At 33.8% G+C, this 18934-nt stretch overlaps 3 protein-coding genes across 3 annotated transcripts; all 3 read left to right on the top strand.

The window, feature by feature from the left end:
* Positions 1-1613: 1613 nt before the first annotated feature.
* Positions 1614-3459, top strand: LOC122607079 (60S ribosomal protein L21-1). Its single transcript, XM_043779999.1, has 2 exons — positions 1614-1911; positions 2979-3459. The coding sequence occupies exons 1-2, from the start codon at positions 1675-1677 to the stop codon at positions 3234-3236; spliced, it is 495 nt and encodes a 164-aa protein (XP_043635934.1). The 5' UTR covers positions 1614-1674; the 3' UTR covers positions 3237-3459.
* Positions 3460-4651: 1192 nt separating this feature from the next.
* On the top strand, positions 4652-5573 carry LOC122604681 (casparian strip membrane protein 1-like). Its single transcript, XM_043777840.1, has 3 exons — positions 4652-4950; positions 5042-5165; positions 5367-5573. The coding sequence occupies exons 1-3, from the start codon at positions 4652-4654 to the stop codon at positions 5571-5573; spliced, it is 630 nt and encodes a 209-aa protein (XP_043633775.1).
* Positions 5574-6953: 1380 nt separating this feature from the next.
* Positions 6954-15405, top strand: LOC122605062 (mRNA-decapping enzyme-like protein). The gene is made up of 8 exons (XM_043777939.1): positions 6954-7298; positions 9610-9650; positions 9859-9908; positions 9981-10125; positions 11294-11344; positions 11875-11998; positions 12620-13075; positions 15085-15405. The coding sequence occupies exons 1-8, from the start codon at positions 7128-7130 to the stop codon at positions 15139-15141; spliced, it is 1095 nt and encodes a 364-aa protein (XP_043633874.1). The 5' UTR covers positions 6954-7127; the 3' UTR covers positions 15142-15405.
* The last annotated feature ends 3529 nt before the right edge of the window (positions 15406-18934 follow it).

Genomic DNA, 18934 nt, shown 5'->3' with positions numbered 1-18934 from the left:
AGCTGACTGATATCATAGAACCCCCTGCAGAGGGCTGTTTTTACTTACTGTATTTTCCATTCATTTGTTTCACCATTCTCGCAACCTCCTTGTAACCAGGTGGTAAACAACTAGATGACCCATTTGATTGAACTTGGGAACCACTGGTATGTTGGTCAGCTGAAGTTAACTTATTCTGAGCTTGAACTCTTTCCGGATTGTTTTGTTCGTCAGCATTAGTGTTGTTATGTTCGTTATTTTTGCTAGAAGGTTGTGTTTCATTTATTTGTTTTCCTGTTGGTGCAGTAGCTTCATGTTTCTTAGTAGTATCATCAAAAGGAGACATGTCCTCATTATCAAATGACTTTGAATCATTATTCACCGAGTTCTCATCTTCATTATTGTTAACATGTTGATCCTGATGGACTGGCAAATCGTTTTGCTCAATACAATCTTCCTTATAGAAATCGAATGGAATCATTTCTTTTGAAATGGAATCATATAGCGAGTCTGATTCTAATGAACTATAGTCTTCACTCTCCGAGTCCGGTTCAAATTCCGATGCCCATGATCCATATTCGTTTACACTTATGTCATAATTGAGACCATTAACCTTAATCACTACCTCTTCTCGGATTTTGCTCATTTTTTTGTAAGAACACATACCTTACCGCTAGCAATGAACTCACTTCTTTCAATACTGTCCACAAATAAACTCTCGCCCCACAAAGATCCAATTTTTTTAAAAGCCTTAGAAGTCCAGGTACAAAGAGGTAAACCCATATATTTAACCACATAACTTTCTCATATGGGACAAAATCCTTATAGATATGTATGAACTCAGAAAACAGCTTTTTCATTTCAACCGAATTTTTAAAAGATGTTATAGAGCATACCGCATCAAAATCAATCCATACCCAACGACCACCTACATAACTAATTTGAAAATTGTTAAAACCATTCAGTTTGAGTATGAGAATTAAGTTGTGTAGTACCTGCACATCATTGGCTTTGGCCAATAAGGAAAATTGGGTCGATGTGAGATCCATCAACTCGTCACTGAAAATTTCCATAGAGCACTTATGGCCCATTTGTTCATCTTTTTATTTTTTTTAAGTCAACATTTATTCAGTAACCATGTCCACGTTAGAAAGCACCCTCACCGGATATATATTATACAAGGAAAAACCTTCTAATAATTTGTCCAAAGGCACGAAATATATTAGGGAAAAGCCTTGTCCCCTTTGACTCGAAATTAGGTCTACCAAATCCAAGGCACCATTGAATAACTTCTTTACCGCTGGATTATTAGCCTGTTATTTTTGTCTTCGCCTAATACCCGAATAGAAATAAAATTCTTTGTTTTTACTCGCTTTACCCTTATCATTCTATTGAAACGGAAACGGGCTTTGAAACCCATCCAAGTGCAACCCAAACTTTTGTTAATCAAAACTATGGTTTTTATATGGATTTATAAATTGTACCAACTTAACATTTAAATTAAGCCTAAAACGTTGGGTTTCTAACCCAGTAAAATCCAACCCAAACTGCATCAGCCCAAATTAATCCAAAGCCCAAACATTAACAAACCCTACAAGCCCCCTTTAAAATACAATAACACGCCTTAGGGTTTTGATATCCTTTCTCCAAAACACACACAAACACTGTATTATCACACACAGTTAAGGAGGAAAGATGCCGGCTGGACATGGATTACGATCGCGAACTAGAGATCTGTTCGCTAGGGGATTCAGGAAGAAGGGTACCATTCATCTATCAACATACTTGAGAACTTATCACGTCGGTGATTACGTTGACATCAAGGTTAACGGCGCCGTTCATAAAGGTATGCCTCATAAGTTCTATCACGGCCGCACTGGTCAAGTCTGGAACGTCACCAAACGCGCCATCGGCGTTGAAATGAACAAACAGGTTGCTATTTCTTTCTCTCTATATGTTATATATGTATCTATCTATATCTACATATATTATCTTGAACATTTTGTATGTACAAGTGTATAATGTGTTAACTGTATTGTATTTTTTTTTTATGAATTGGGTTATAAAAGTTTATTGTGTGTATAATTTTGTTTTAATAAGACTGTAGATGATTTGTTTTATTATTTGTGAAATATTATTATAAGTTGTAGAAAGCTACTTGACATTTAGTCATATAGAGATTTGCTTCGATGTTTGTATGGCGTTTAGTTTTTTATTTTAAGAGACAATTCAGTAGAAGAATTTTTGATTATTTTTTTTGTCAAAGTTTATATAATTTGTGTCAATATGTTTTTTGAGAATGTTTATGTATGATGGGTTTAGATTCGTTGGGTCAGCTAGCTTATTTTCAAAGATTGTACAATATTTAAGTAGATTTTGATAAGCACTTTTTTTTTGTGATAATGTGAGCTTATTTCTTCATGAGTATGCCATAAGCTTTTATAAGTCACTAAGTCAGCCTACTCTAATACCATTTTAGTTGTAGTCTTTGTAGCTCATGAGTCCTTGAATAAGATTTAATTTTGCAATTAGTAACTCAAGATGAAACATGGTGGATATTAACTCGGAAGTTATCTTGTTTATTTATAACTATGTTTTGGTTTACTTGATTTAAAGATTGTTGTTTCGTGCCTAGCTGTTATGTTATATTTACCCTAATATTTACAGGGTCACTGTCACCTTTTAACTACATATAAATGACATTGGTAATAGTTTGCTCTTGTTTTTTATTCAATTTAGATGAAGAGGATGGATTTGCACAATGTTCTGATGAATTATCTTAATAATCTGACTGTCTGATTAAAAGTTTATCATCTTTGTCAATCAGGACTCTGATGTCTTGTATTTTATTATGATTTTCTGTTTGCTTTTCTATTGTTTACTTTTTTGTTTTAGTGTTTGATCAAGAACACATATATGATTACTATACGTCTATACCTGACCTTGTTAGCTTACTTTTTTAGTTTAGAAACATGCTATAACTTTTATTGGGTTTGCAGGTTGGCAACAGAATCATAAAGAAGAGGATCCATGTGCGTATTGAGCATGTCATGCCTTCTAGGTGCACAGAGGAGTTCAAGCAGAGAGTTAAGAAGAATGACCAACTCAAGGCTGAAGCCAAGGCTAAGGGTGAGGTTATCAGTACCAAGAGGCAACCTTTGGGACCCAAACCTGGATTCATGGTCGAAGGTACCACTCTAGAGACTGTCACTCCCATTCCTTACGATGTGGTCAACGATCTCAAAGGTGGATATTAGATTAAGAAAGGCGGTCTTGTTTGTGTTCAATTTTGGTTTGCTACATTGGAAACACTAGAACCGTTGATTGTTTTCTGTTTGTTATCTACAATTTAGAATGATCATGTTATGCTTTAGCTTTTATTCAAGTACTGGTCTTAGATTATTAAAAAGGTTTATAACAGATGTGTGATGCAATGTTCTCATGCTATGTGATGATATCATATTTTCGTTTAAACTTGAACTTTGGTGCTCTTGTCAGTTTGATTCAAAACATGGCATGCAAAAACGCAGTTTATACTTTGCAGTTGCATACTTGAATAGTTGAGAGATTTATGTTTGCTTGCAAGATTGTGTCATTTATAGAAATCTCATCAATCAATCACATCAGTGATTTTGCGAAGATTACAGGTCAACCTGTTTTCTAGCGGTATTCAGGGGAGCTGATTATAGTCATCCTTGTTGGATGGGCAATTGGTTGGTGCTAAGTTTGTACCCGGGGTAAAGGTTGTCTTGTCAAGTTTTACACCTATACATAAATTCTGTATTATACAAACTGAAAATCGAACTTGTCCTGTAAGTGTATTTGGTTTGGTAAGTATTTGAGGCGTTGTTGCTGATCAGATTTTCTGTCGTTCTAATATAGAGCAAGACAACTAGCTTAGTTTTTAATGAAAGATGAAACATTGGTTCCTGTCTGTTTTTTTTCTGAAACGGCAACATTGGTTCTTGTTGTCATGAAGATGCTTTTCCACTTTATCTTTTTAGTTGTTCCACTTTTTTAGAGGTCAAAAGAGGGAAGTTATGTGGATCAAGTGACCATTTCTTATTAATCAAATTTGGGTTTCTTTTTATTTTTTAAAGTTGTGATGTCAACTGCTATGTTGTTTAAATATTCGTTAATATATTATACAGGTGAAAAGAACAGCCCAGATCCTGGAGTAATTACTGATACTATATTTTTTCAGACCCAACGTAGAAAAATTATGAATGATGAATCAGTAACAAATGTAACATGTCACGAAGGGACTCCAATATGTAATCACATTCTTAAATTACTTTCATTATTGATTAACTCGATAGTTTTTTAATCATATCCGACTCATTTTGTATCCATTTAAAGTTTGTTGACCCAAACAGATCATGTTGCACTTGCATTAAAAAAATGTTAACTAAAGGGCATGAAAAACTATACAAAGATCCAAAAAATATGTTATATACTTGATGGTTTGAAAAGAAATTAAAAGCAACAACTCCTATAGTCTCATCAACTTCATAACACTTTTTCTCACATATTCTTTCAACAACTCTTCAACATTCACTCCTATATAAGCCATCATAGTCGGCGTTCTCAATTCATCATCATCTCTATCTCCTGTACCTCAAACGCATACAAACACACATCGTTCTGTCTCCAGCTCTGACTAAAAGATACAATGGAAGGCGACTCGACTGCCATCAACATCAATGAGACACCCAAGGAACGGAAGGGAAAGGCACCCCTTTTGGCCACTCCTCCAGGTGGTTCAAGCACCAGCAAATCAGTACCAGTTAAACCATCACCAAAGGGTGGTTACAAGAGAGGTTTAGCCGTGTTTGATATTGTTCTAAGGCTAGCCGGTGTGGCTACTGCCTTAGGAGCCACAATAGCCATGGGTTCCACCGATCAAACTCTACCCTTTTTCACTCAGTTCTTCCAGTTCAAAGCCAGTTACGACGATCTGCCAGCTTTTTCGTAAGTCAAGACTTGCACATTCATTTGAACAATAGCCCAGTTTTTACAACATCGGCGTATATTGTAATTGATTTATGTGATCCTTTAACAGGTTTTTTGTAATAGCTAATGCCATAACCGCGAGTTATCTTGTCCTCTCAATTCCCATCTCCATTGTGTGTATTATGCGTCCCCATGCGGCCAAGCCAAGGGTCCTCCTCATGTTCTTCGACACTGTAAGATACATGATCCCTTAATTATTAAGTTTCATCATTTCGTAGCAACTCTACGCATACTTCTAGGAATATTTGCACATTAAAAAAGTGTGTTAAACTTAAAAAGGTTCCATGACAATTTGCTTAACAACTTAGATAACTAACCCACAAATATAATTAATTTGTTCTGATCTTATAACTCTTTTGTTAATTTGATGTCAGGTTATGATTGGTTTGACAACAGCAGCAGCCGGCGGGGCTGCATCCATAGTCTACCTGGCTCATAACGGAAACCAGGATGCAAATTGGCCTGCCATTTGTCAACAGTTTAACGATTTCTGTCAGAAAACAAGTGGAGCCGTGGTGGCTTCTTTTCTCTCGGTCGTCATTCTCATGATCTTGGTCGTGCTTTCTTCTTTTTCTCTGTAAAAAAATGTTAAATAATTCTTCCTTGTATTTTTAAGTTTGCTTTATGTCCAGGGATTGTTTGTGTATCTATTGAGTTGGATCTTAAATTAAGGTGTTAATTTGTATTCATGGTTAGTTGGCTTGAGAAAATATTTGTCAATGAAAAACTCATTGTGATGTTCAGAAACTTTTTTATTAGTCATTCTGTTTCCTTAATTCCTAGTAGCCTTATTGTTTTTTTTTTTTTTAAAGTCCAAGACTAATCCTTAGAGAATAGTCGGTTTGATCTAAAAGACTATGGGATGTTTCTTTACCAACTTCAAACCAAAATCACCAAATTAAAATGCACAAAATCGAAGTTGTGACCAAATAAACCAAAATTTTCAGTTAACCAAAAACAAGCATTTGAGCATTGCCATATCTCTTTGAAATATGCTTCATTCGTGTACTTTAGCTTGAAGAGTATAAAAGATTGTTGTTTCATAATACTAAGAAATAAATGTTAAAATGTTTTATATATTTTGTACTTACTTTATGTAACAAGAAATAAATAATATAAAAGAAAAAAATTTATATGTAAGGTGACCATATGAGGTTCTAGTTGAATTTCGTAAAAACAACTATATATATTAATTTAAATACTTAGATAATATTATAAATTTTTATATATAGATCGAATTACAAGCGGATTTAAATTTTTTAGTGATCAATGATCCATAGTTCAAGTGATAAGACACTCAAATTTTAACGGTAAAATGGAGGTTTGAATTATGCCAAATGCATATTCATACTTTATAAATCTTTAGTTGGTGGGGGAGCCTCGTAAGGTCTTTCCTTTGACACTGTTATTCAGTTTGTGGTAGCAGAATCTGATTTAAATGCTATCGAGTTAGGATCTCACTATTTAACAGTGAAGGGGTTTATTTTTATTCGGAAGTCACTAAACGAAATAAACTTTCTCGCAACATTAGAAGAAATTAATAAAAACATGGGAAAGATATTTCAAGAGAATTCATAAATAAAGTCCTTCATTAAGCAAGTTGTTGAATTCTGCAAAGAGAACATAGTTTTATCTCAATTAAATGTCGTGCCTTCGGGCGTTTTAATTGGGGGTTTCTCTTATTACAAGGTATTGTAGGTGAGGAGGATATCTAGCACATACCCCGTTAAGACAACGTATCCCCATCTTTCAAAAAAAAAAAAAAAACACATTAATGATAAATTAACTTAATTAATAATAAATTAATTTTTAATTGGCCTAAATAAATACTCGTAAATTATTCCTTAATTAGAATTTAGAAAAGAATCATCATCGGAAGCCACAAAGCGTAGATATTAAACAAACAAAGTTGCCGTCATAGTTTTTCCTCAAACGCACATATATCCAGTCAGACCCACCCACCCACCCACTTTGCCGACCCAACAAAAACACACAAACGCAAACACACTTTAAACTGTGTGTATTAAATCAACCAATTGCTGCTGGGTTTAAGTTTTCCAAGAAGAAAACAAATAGTACACGCCTCTTGTTGATTGATCAAAATCAGATAATTATAAAAGAATTGAAAAGAAAAGATGTCACAAAGTGGTGTTGGGGGTGGAAAGTTAATGCCAAATCTGGATGAAAACAGCACAAAGATTCTGAATCTGACAGTTCTTCAAAGAATGGATCCTTATATTGAACAGATCTTGATCACTGCTGCTCATGTTACTTTTTATGAATTCAATGTTGAACTTAATCAATGGGTTTGTTTGTTTTTCCCCCTTATTTTTTTAATTTTTGTTATTGAATTTATATACCATGAATATATTCATATCTATGCATAGTTTCAATCCCCAAATCATTGTGATATTAGTTATTATAGGATATATGACTTATTTATGCAGCCAAGTTTCAATCTTTTTTCTTTTTTTGACCAATTTGTGCAACTGAAAGAGGCTTTTGGCTGTATTGGGTCACACCCGTTAATCAAAAGGTTGTGGTTTCAAGTTGAGACAATCGGTATAAGTAATTTAGGTGGTTGTAGGTAGGCGTGCAAGTCTTTTTCTTTTGAGGCGAAAAACCTGCAACTTTGTTCCAACTTGATACTAATTACATGCAACAAAAAGGAAAGTGAAACATGGATGCATTTCTAGTGAGGCCAAGTTCTGTACTTGATTGTTTTTAGAACAATCAGTGAAGTTTGCTTGCATTTTTTAGGGCAAATTATTTCGAAAGTACTCTAACTTGGCTCAAATAGCTTTATGGGGGTCAGAACAAGAAACGCGTCTTTTATGGGCTACAACTTGGCTAAAACATCTATTGTGGGGTCTCCATTATCTTTTAGACGGAATTTTCCGTCTGTTCCGGCTAAAAGATAACGGAGATCTTCCAATTGCCAAGTTTTACCCCACAAAGGACGTATTTTGTAATTTATAGAACAAAAAAACTTTGGAAGAGATGGTTTTTGTTTTGCTTCCGGATAATCTTCCTACAAGATAAAGTGATGTGACATAATTTACTTTAGGCTAACAAGAATTCTTATATCATTATCATATATATTTTCAAGTTAACTTACGTTATGTCATATCGTACCCAAGTTAAGTTAATTCAATGAGTATACATAAGTTAGTACTTAGTACATATTAATTATACTATATTATAGGTAAGATAATGTTGATGTAAATGTTTACGTCGATTGTTTCATATAAAGGTAACATAAACCATCTCTTCCAGAGTTTTGTGTTATATAAATTGCAAACTATGTGCTTTGTGGGTTTAAACTTGGCAAAAATATCTATTATGGGGCCTCCGTTAACTTTTAGATGGAATAGACGGAACATGATACGTTTCCATATTATTAGTTATTATTATTAGTATTATTATAATTAGGAAAGTATTTTATTGATATATTTATGAAATATTTACTATTATTATTATTTAGTTAGCTTGTTAACCAAGCTATAGGATTAATATTCAGAAGTTTATTGTTCTTGTTTAGTTAATTTTGGAGTTTACTGGTTCTCGAATACCAGCCTACCCTTCTTATTGTTCTTATCATTTGATACAAACCATTGGTTCGTATCAGAACATTCCTTCTAAAAGATAACGGAGACCCCTCAATAGATGTTTTTGCCAAGTTTTAGCCCACAAAAAACGTGTTTTTTGTTCCGACCCCCATAAAGCTATTTGAGACAAGTTGGAGTACTTTTCAAACAATTTTGCCCCATTATTTTTTATGCACCCAAGTTTTGTTTTTTTTATCTTGTTTATGCATAAGCTGGTTGCCTGGTTTCAGAATGAAATTCATAGCAATTCCTTTTAGTCGCGTTGATTTGCTAAAAAAAATGAAACTTGGTTGAATAAATTGATAATGGTTAGAATTAGTTGTGTTCATTGGCTTAAAAAATGAAACTTGGTTTATAAATAATTTCTATGCCCTGACTACGTATTTGAAAAGATTGTATAGTTCCCTTCCGGAATTGCCAGTTTAAGATTTGTATGCTTTTGAAAACAAATTCTTTTTTTTTTTTTTTTGTATAATCAGTTTGTGTTCTACCACAATGCTAGTTGCATCAAAAAGATGCTATTGAACAGTGGTTACTAGTTTTTTGAACTAGTAAAGGAAGGAAGTGCTGTTATCCTGTTCCCTCTAATCATTTTAGATGGTTGATTCGTGTTATTGTTTTTGATTTTGAGTATTGTTGGGATTATATGCTATCGAAGCAGCTTGATGGCAATGTGACAGAATGGTAGAACACAATACTATCCATAATTTATGGGGAAAATACATGACCACACAAACCCCATAAATAAAGTTTACGTCTTTATCAACTATAGCATTGCGTTATTATGTTTTGTCATGGAGCACAAACCAACAGATACATTATATAGACTTAACGTAGTAATTCTTAACGAAAAGTATTAGTTTGATGTTGCATGCTTTTGCATAATAGATCTTAAGGTTCAGCGAAGCTCATGAAAGATCTTTTGCAACCCCCTTGAAAGACTTTTTTCTTTTTAAAAATGTTTTTGAGCTTCCTTTTCTTATTTGTTTCTTCTTATTTTGTTTCTCAGAGTCGCAAGGACGTTGAAGGGTCTCTCTTTGTCGTCAAGAGGTTGTAGTTAACACACACAATGTTATCTTGTTGGTTTTTAATTTTTTTTACATCGACCGTTTTTATCAACAGGTCTAGTTAAGTATTTAACTGATTCAATGGTCGAACTGATACATTGAAATAAAAACCAGTTTGTATATTGATCGTTTTTATTGTGGATAACGGAAACTTACCAATCTAATATATTGTTTGCTTAACTGTATTGCAGGAACACTCAGCCAAGGTTTCAATTCATAGTAATGAATCGTCGAAATACAGGCATGTTTCCTTCCATATTTGCTAAATTAATTTGTTTGATACTTTATTGACACTGTTACTGATAATATGCAGAAAACCTTGTGGAGAATCTGCTTGGAGATTTTGAGTTTGAACTTCAAGTTCCATATCTTTTGTATCGAAATGCTTCTCAAGAAGTCAATGGTATTTGGTTTTACAATACGCGTGAGTGTGAGGATGTTGCAAACCTCTTTACAAGGTACATAGATTATAGTCATTTGGCTCTGATCTTGTTATAATTCGTCAATAGTTAGATGCATTGTAGATGGCCAACTGAGCCACTGAGTAAATATTTTATTTTGTGCATAATTACAGGCTTCTATAGTTCAGCATGTGGTAAGATTAGAGATTATTTGCTTGCACCTTACTATCTAGTGACATAAGTTTTGGCCGTTTTTACTCTAAATCTGCTTCTATGTTTACTGCACCTTGTGTTTCAACTCTCTTGCCTACTAGTCTTACGGTCTTGCATACCTTGTAAATTATGCTATATAGTTGGCTACCATACCTTATGATTTGACTACATATATAAGAGAAAATGTGCTTAGAAACATCAATTGTAATAAGAAATTTTAAATATCACGGCTGGAAAGTTAGTAAGCATAAATCTGTCACAAGGTTAGAGGTACAATTTTATCTATGCATCTGTAAATTGGTCGATCTTGGCTATGTAATGGTCGTTGGGCGGAGCTTAAGGATTTATATAGGCAGTGGAACGGGACAACGGGTCTAATGGGTTTAGAGTTATCCAAAGTGTGGTTAAATGCTTATAAATCTTCTACCTTTTTTTTTATTAGGTAAGTACTGCTATTTTGGGAATTGGTTTCTGTAATCATATATAGAGCATACATTGTCTAATTAGATCCAAGGAAGTGGATAAAAAAATGACAGTGGGTGGCAACCTAATCTGACTCTTTATGACACACACTAAGCTGTGATTAGATAAATCGATACAATATGAGAGCATCCGAAAACTTCTCGCAGCAATATGCTTTTCAAACAATATTTTGTTTTCCTTGAAATTTTCCACTTTTTTAAATCTGCGGAATTTCCGAGTTAGTTTCTTTAAGTCTTCCACGAATGAAGTTCTTGGATTTTTACTGAATGTGGTAGCTATCCGTATTAAAGACACAAAACTAATAATGACTAAAGAGATGGTCTGATAAATTTCGTGTGATCTTTTTCATTGATTTATTAATAGATCTCATTTATGAACGTTACTTGTGTCATGTCTTATATTGATGGTGAAGAAATAATTGTCAATTTAATTCAGTTTTTTATTGTAGAAATTTGGCCACATATTATGTATATATGTTTGAATACAGATGTCATAAATACTCGTCTCATTTCTTATTATGTTTCTCCAGAATTCTTGGTGCATATTCAAAGGTTCCCCCCAAGCAGAAAGTGAACAAAAGGTAGCTATAAATACATCTGATTCAGCATGTATGTTATTTATTATCTCTACTTCTCTTGCTCCATATTGGATGCCAAAATACAGCCCTTGTTTTAGCTTTAATAATGTTCTAAACTTCTAATGCATTCAAAATGTTCTTTGAGCTCGTTGTCCCTTCACTTATAAGTTGGAATATAAAAAGTAACATCTTGTTTTTTGTGCTTCCTTTTACAGCTATCATGTTGTTATGCCCAAAGTAGGCTTCAATAGTAATTTTTATTGGCCGTTCACTTAGAGTAACTTTATACTTAACTGTAGTTACAATAATCCAGAGCCTGGACCTCACCCTATCTCATTATATTTATCACTTTGAAGATGACAAAACTCCGAAAAATTAGCGCTTGCAAGTATTATTATTTTGGAATGAAGAGTCTTAAAGTTACATCATATTTTATGCCATCTAGGAATATCCTAAGCAGCCCAGTCACTGTGCAGCTCTACTACAGTCTGGATTCCCTTACAAGCTATCCTGTTCTCATTTTTGTTGTGCAGCGAATTTGAGGAACTTGAAGCAGTACCTACTTCTGCTGTAATTGAAGGACCATTGGAGCCAGGGTTGACTACCTCACGCACTACAGATGTACCCGAGGATACTTCATTTGTAAACTTCTTTAGTGTATGTATCTATCAAAGCTTGTCTGAAGTTTCTATTTGTCATAATGGTATATATAGAGCGGCAAGATGAGCTGCCTAGATAATGGATCAAAATGGGTTATATTGGTGTGGGGTGGGTTGCCCAGAAACAACGCTTAATATATAATCTTATAATCTTCTAAATAAATCATAAAAGGGGTAGTGCAGTAGTTGGGAGTTGGGGTTCATTGGTGGAGACCCATGCTCAATCCCCACGCTGCAACTTCGAGACAAACCTTAAGTGAGGTGCGTGGCTCAGTTGGAATATTGTGAGTATTGTTACGTTTCCATGTACGGGCAGACACTCCTAACTCAGTCTGAATATTGCACTCCACATTTGTCCCTTTTTTTTAAAGAGGGGGGGGGGGGGGGGGGGGGGGGTAGGGACAACCATAGCCCATATTAACCTAGTCATAAGTAATATATATGACTAAAAATTGCGACCTTCGTGTAAACCAATTGGGAGGACGTTCTATCTCTGTGTCACCTGTGCTTGCATGCTAAGTATACTGCTTTTGAATATCTCATGGTTCACCTGTATTTTTTTTAGCACCTAACAGGTTAACACAACTCATATTTTATACATTAAATTCTTTTGTTACAGACTGCTATGAATTTGGGACATAACACCTCGATTCCTGTTACTTCCATGCAACCCTATCATAATTCAACAACAATTCCATTATCTTCCCGAGATGCACCTTCTCCTGTGGTGAATAATCCACCATTACAGATCCCCTCATCTGCCCCATCAATGCCACCCCATGACAATGTTGATCCGCTCAACATGAGCAATCATTTGACCAATCTTATCAAGCCTCTTTCTTTCTTTACACCCGCCTCTTCTTCTTCTACATTAATGAGACAGCCTTCTTCATCTGTGCCAGTTCCCGCTCTTCAGCCACCACTAAATGTACAAAGAAATGTTGGTATTCCCTTGCTTCAACCTTTTCCACCACCCACTCCGCCACCATCTCTCACCCCTGCTTCCACTTCTGGTCCATATTACGGACCATTGAGCAGAGAAAAAGTTCGAGAGGCGCTTGTACTGCTTTCACAGGTACTGAAATCTATTTTATTCCCGGGTTGGAATCCTTATATTGGTGTCTTGACTTTGTTTTCATATTCAAGATGTTATTGACTCTTCGAACCTAATATACCTGGCTTGCCAATGCAAAATAACCGTTACTAATGTGACAATTAGAGGTTGTAAAATGGGCAGCTCACATGGGTTGGTAATAGGTTGAAACAGATATGTTATACGTGGCGAAATTGGTTGGGTTACAAGGGGCGGTATCAGATATATTTTTTGTTGAAAGGGAGCAACATATACGGTGTATGTTTCATCCAGTAAAATATTTTAATTTTTAAATCGCAAACAAAACCAACTGATTTTACTTCGAACCATATTGAATCGGAAAATAGTTGGTTTTTGTTCTATTCAATATGATATTTGAAGCAGAAAATTTTATTTTTGTTAAAAGTATATTATCTGAATATATTTTACAGAAAATAAATTTGTGAAAAAGTATTTGTATCGGACAGTATGAGATTGTTAATTTTAACTAACAAATCTCCATAAAAGAATCAATAATTCCTTCGTTTCAACATTTATCAAAATAGATTTGTCTTCTAAATATGTGCAATGACATATCTACACTTAATAAAAATCAAAATTGACATGCAGGGTATCCAAAAAGTTAAAACAAACTTCATCTTCCAATATATTGCAAATATGCCCATTCAACTAACGAAACTCAAAACATAATTATATACTAATCGCATGATTATGAAATTTAATACCTTTAATATAATGAATTGATGATCACGATTATCAAAATGACATAAATTTAGTAAAGTTTGTATTTGATATATTTTTGTACGAATAGAAAATTAATTACCAAAATTTATAACTATTATATAGCATTTTAAAACCTTAAATATATGTTTAATTAAAATCAGGCATGCCAACCACTGAACCATTGTACATTTAATTACATGTTTTCAACTTATCATTTATTTATTACACTAGACTTATGCCCGCGCAATGCGGCAGCGGTGGGGGTAGTGATGGCGGAGGTGGTAGTGGTGACGGTGGTGGGGGCGGCAGTGGGGACAGTTATGGGGCGGAGATGGTGGTGAATGTAAAAGTAATTTATGTTAAAGGTGGTATTGTAGTTATTTAAATGTTGGGGAATCTATATTGTAAATTATTTCATTAAGGGTATTATAGATATATTAGATGGAGATGTTTAAATTAGTGAACAAAGGAGAAGAGTATTTTTGGTTTTTCAAAGGTAGAAAGTTTAAGGAAAAAAAAGGGTGATTAGTTTTATTAGATAGTATAGATAAGGGGGTGGGAAATCAAAATAGGACACCTGTTTATTTTATTTTTAATAACTAGGGACCTAGGGTAAGCGTATGAAATCTTGAGGGGGCAACCACCCACTCTGCCCCCTCCCTGGTACTGCTTTTGTCGGTTGCAAATACTTTCGTCTCCTACTTTCAACTGATTTTATCTTGTAAACATCATGCATTAAGATTGATTACAATAACTATATTTTACATTACAATTCAATACTTCCAATAAAGTGATTTAGAGCGTCATATGCATCAATGAACACTTTGGGTGAATTTCCAGCCCTTTTGACCATGCCGGTAAGCATGAACTTTCAGATAATTGATCGTCCTATATTTCAAATTTGTTCATCTGCCTTGGCTTCTTACAAAAAATAGATCAAAGGTTGCAACTGCTAAAAAATTTATGCAGTAACTGCTGATCAAGACTCTATTTACCTGCTTTGTAATTATATATTTGACATTATTCTTCTTGTTTCCCATTGTAAGTAGCTGTTAACCTATGTAACTGACAATCCTGTTTCAACTTCTTTTCACTGTTAAACTTGTAGTCCAAAATGTGAAAAATGAGGGATCATACTTTTTCCTGGCAAGAAAGTATTTTTAAAAATTTGGCTTTTTCAAGAAGGTATCATAGATTCATAGGTCAAGTAGCCGAACATCTTGATATCTGCGTACTCAAAACTCTTATCATTTGCTTTCTTTGCGCAGGATAACCAATTCATCGACATGTTCTACCAAGCCTTACTGAAAGTGCATCAATCATAACATAAGTGAAGAACTTTCACCTGTAGATCAAAGTTATTATAAGATTGGCTTTGCATATAGACCCAAATCACCAAAAGCACATTCTGTTCGTAGTCATGAAATAACATTTTCACCAGATAGTTTGATAAATGTGTCACATAGAACAGTTGGATACTGTAAGATTTGAAGTCCTTTGTTTTGTTAATATTTTTGCTTGAAATACTATAGGTTTATTATGGTTGTAATGTTTTTTTAAGTTTATAGCTAAGGGACATTTGTTTTTTCTTTTGAATGGTTAATTTGGATCACTGACAGATCATTAGAGGCATTTTGCCTTTTAACACCATAAGAGGAAATTCATCATAGAAGAGTGAATTTTTATTTATTTTTTCCATGTGAGACTTGAACTCATAACTTTTCCATTATTGAAGTCATTGGATGTTTCACTTCAATCACTAGCACTATTCGTCGTTGGTTAAAAGAATTTTGTTTCTTCCTTGATATCTGTCATGTTTCATACTAGAGGGACCAAATAGGGTGGGTCTGCTTACAGATTGAAACTGATTCGGTTAAGGTTGGTAACAACCATTCATAAATGTTAAAATGGGTTAGTCTTTTAGTATAAGTTAGGTTTGGGTTTATAGGAATATACTTTTTAATAATAACTCACAATATCTCCATAAATTATATAGCAAACATGCTGAGAGGCAACTACAAGATAAGCAGCTTAATAACCAGCCTGAATCGATTGTTTAAGTTAGAGAAAGACAAGAAATGTATTCTTAGTAATCAATTCAATGGGTGATCAACAAGTTTGGAGGGGCGTGGAATTGGATTAGATCCCCGAACTCGGCTGAGGAGCTGAATGAATAGGTTCAACTCGGCTCAATGTTGAACCAATTCTGCTTAAATGGTGATCGTGAATTCGTGATAGACTGGTAAGGAGGGTAACAATGGATTTTTTGATACCAAAAATGTTGAGGAGTTCTGACTTCTAAGGAGCAACAAAGATTATAGTAATAGATTTATTTTCATATGGACGAATTGGGTTCTCAAAAAATGTAATATACTATTATGAATGGTTGTCATGAATAGGATCCCGATCTATATGGCTCTTGCTGTAAGAAAGTGTTATGTAGGATTGAGTTTGTGTGGATTATGAGAGCAATGGGATGAAACGATCGATCACCTCTTTTGTTGGTATGAAGTTACTATGGAGATCTGGCTCCGGGTTAGTCAATGGTGCAAGGTGAATTTTTTATTATCTTTCACCGCCTTAGATCTTTTTGAACTGCACAAACATAGTGGACTTGGATAAAAGCCTAGGAAGATTTTTAAAATAATAATCTTTGTGACTGTGTGGTGCCTATGGAAAGCAAGATACGATAAAAGATTTGAAGAAGTGATGGTAAGCAATGAAGGAATATTTCAAGAAATTAGAGCACCTAGTTACCTCTGACTCAATAAGATCAACAAAGAAATTAGTTAGAATGACCGAGTTAGCTTCATTATTCAATGTTATATAAATATAACTCTGTGTAATGTGACCCCTCCTCTATCTGGAAGAGTTGATGTTATATTGAATAAAGATCTCCATTAGAAGAAAAAAAAATTCAACCCGAATTGAATTCCTATTCACTAGATGATAAAAGGCGTGACATATTCTTACACATCACAACCCATTCACTGATGTTAGGAGGTGTTTAAGATTGCGTTTTGAGTTGATTATCTAATTATTGTGTTTGTATAACTCAAAAAATTAATCAAAAATGTGTTTGGCAAATAAGTGATTATCTGCGTTTATTTAAAGAAAAAACACAGTTTTGAAAAAGCAGACAGAGACATACTTTTTTATAACACAATTTTTAAATGCATAATCTATCTATTTTATAAACGTATACACAAACATCCTCTTAATCTAGTACTAATTCTTTACACTTGTTAACCCATTCATAAATGTTATAATATCTCCACCGAAAGCCTATTATCACATAAATTTGTTGCCACATCTTTAAAATGTATATCAGAGGCTATTTTTAAAATGTATAGCAGAGGCTATTGGCCGAAGTTTACAATGATGAATATATAGTACGCACATTTCTACGGTTATACTATTTATTGTCTAATATTTTACCAAAAGGATGGATCTTGTTTATAAATCAGGCAACAAATTTAAATAGCAAAGGAAAATAGGTGAGTGATTATGTTATCAAGAACTCCAATAGAAGAAATATGTGCAGTGACAAATAGAATTAACAACTATATTTGTAACTTTTAGAATATTTATATAACTTTAATTGATTGTCTATTTATACTATTTTCGATAATCACTATACGAGACACCTTTTTAATGGTATCCGCTGCAATGCGAAAGTACCATGTTAGTTTTAGTTTATGCAAAACTTCATATTTTTGCGTATTCTTTTCTATAAACCCTTATAAAAAGAATTGAATTTAAGACTTTAAGCATTTTTTACAATATTTCTAAATTACCTTTAACCCTAAAATAAGTAACACACATTCAATTCACACCACTTTTTTGTCTCCCTGTTTTTCATACTATCACTTTTCAGTGTGACAGTGTCCATCATCACCGATACCCCAACCATCGCCCTCCATATCCATCACCACCACACTTAACCATCGCTTTTTAACTGGTACTGCTACAACGTGCAGACACCTATCTAATATTTAGATATTATCTTTTCAAGGTCTATCATGTGGTATCGTACGACTGTACTTTAAAGAACTCTAAATCATTTTTTTAAGGGGTTTGCTAAATACAGCCCTTAGAGCTGTGTTTAAGGTGCATAAAGTATTTGTATATTTACCATGAAAATCAAGAGGTGAGCTTTAAATATAAAAGGTACAAGTTGTTTTATGCACGTTAAATACAGCCCTTAAGGCTGTATTTAGCATTTCCTTTTTTTAAAGCTAATCCTCTTCATCATAAATAATTTGCTTGTCCCAAAATGACTTCTTTTTTTTTAAGTCAAACAAAATAAAATGTATTGTGATATCACATAGTTAGAGAGGGGGTAAGATTAGCATATGCCGGTTTTAAGATTTTTTGTGTATTGCGTCTTTATCATAAAATCATATTTCCTTTTAACAATGGTGTAGTGTGTAGAAAAATCTTCTAGTCACATGAACATAACGTCTTTTTTTCACACTGAATATTTGACCTCATTTTTTTTTTCTTTTGATGTTTACATGCATCGTTATTAACAATTAGGACTTTTTTTATTTATTTAAAAAAGTAACTCTTGTTATTCACAAAATCGACTCACACAATCGAAATCGAGGAGTGACATGGCACAACCATAATGTACAAGAGAAACAATTGCATACAAATATATTAAAACAATTCCAATCCTTCCGACTAATGAGTCCGAGTGTATTTCTGAACCAAATGAAGTTAGTAACCATAAAGAGAAAATAATATTGAAATAGACTATATTATCATCATTGTTATTATTTTTAGTTATTCCAAAATAAAGTTATCAACGTACTCTTTGTACGTCCTCGCAACATATAAATGTGGAGTTAATGTGGCCTGCCACAGGTCCAAATGTTGCTTATCATATCCTTCGGATCGTCATTCGTGTCATGTCCTAAAATCGCATGATAATTCAGGGAGAAGCTAGCAACCATCATTGTCGTATCAGCTATTAGTTATTACAATTAATACCCATTAATGATTAATGCATATCGGTTGATGTTAAATCACAAACATAACCTCAAAGGTCATAACCAAAGAAAACGATGTTTAACATGCATAAATGAATTATATTCTAAAGGGTAAATTATATTT

Source organism: Erigeron canadensis, chromosome 1 (assembly GCF_010389155.1).
Source record: "Erigeron canadensis isolate Cc75 chromosome 1, C_canadensis_v1, whole genome shotgun sequence".
Taxonomy (NCBI): Eukaryota; Viridiplantae; Streptophyta; class Magnoliopsida; order Asterales; family Asteraceae; genus Erigeron; species Erigeron canadensis.
The sequence above is the reverse complement of the archived record's forward strand: the minus strand, read 5'-3'. Positions and strand labels throughout refer to the sequence as shown.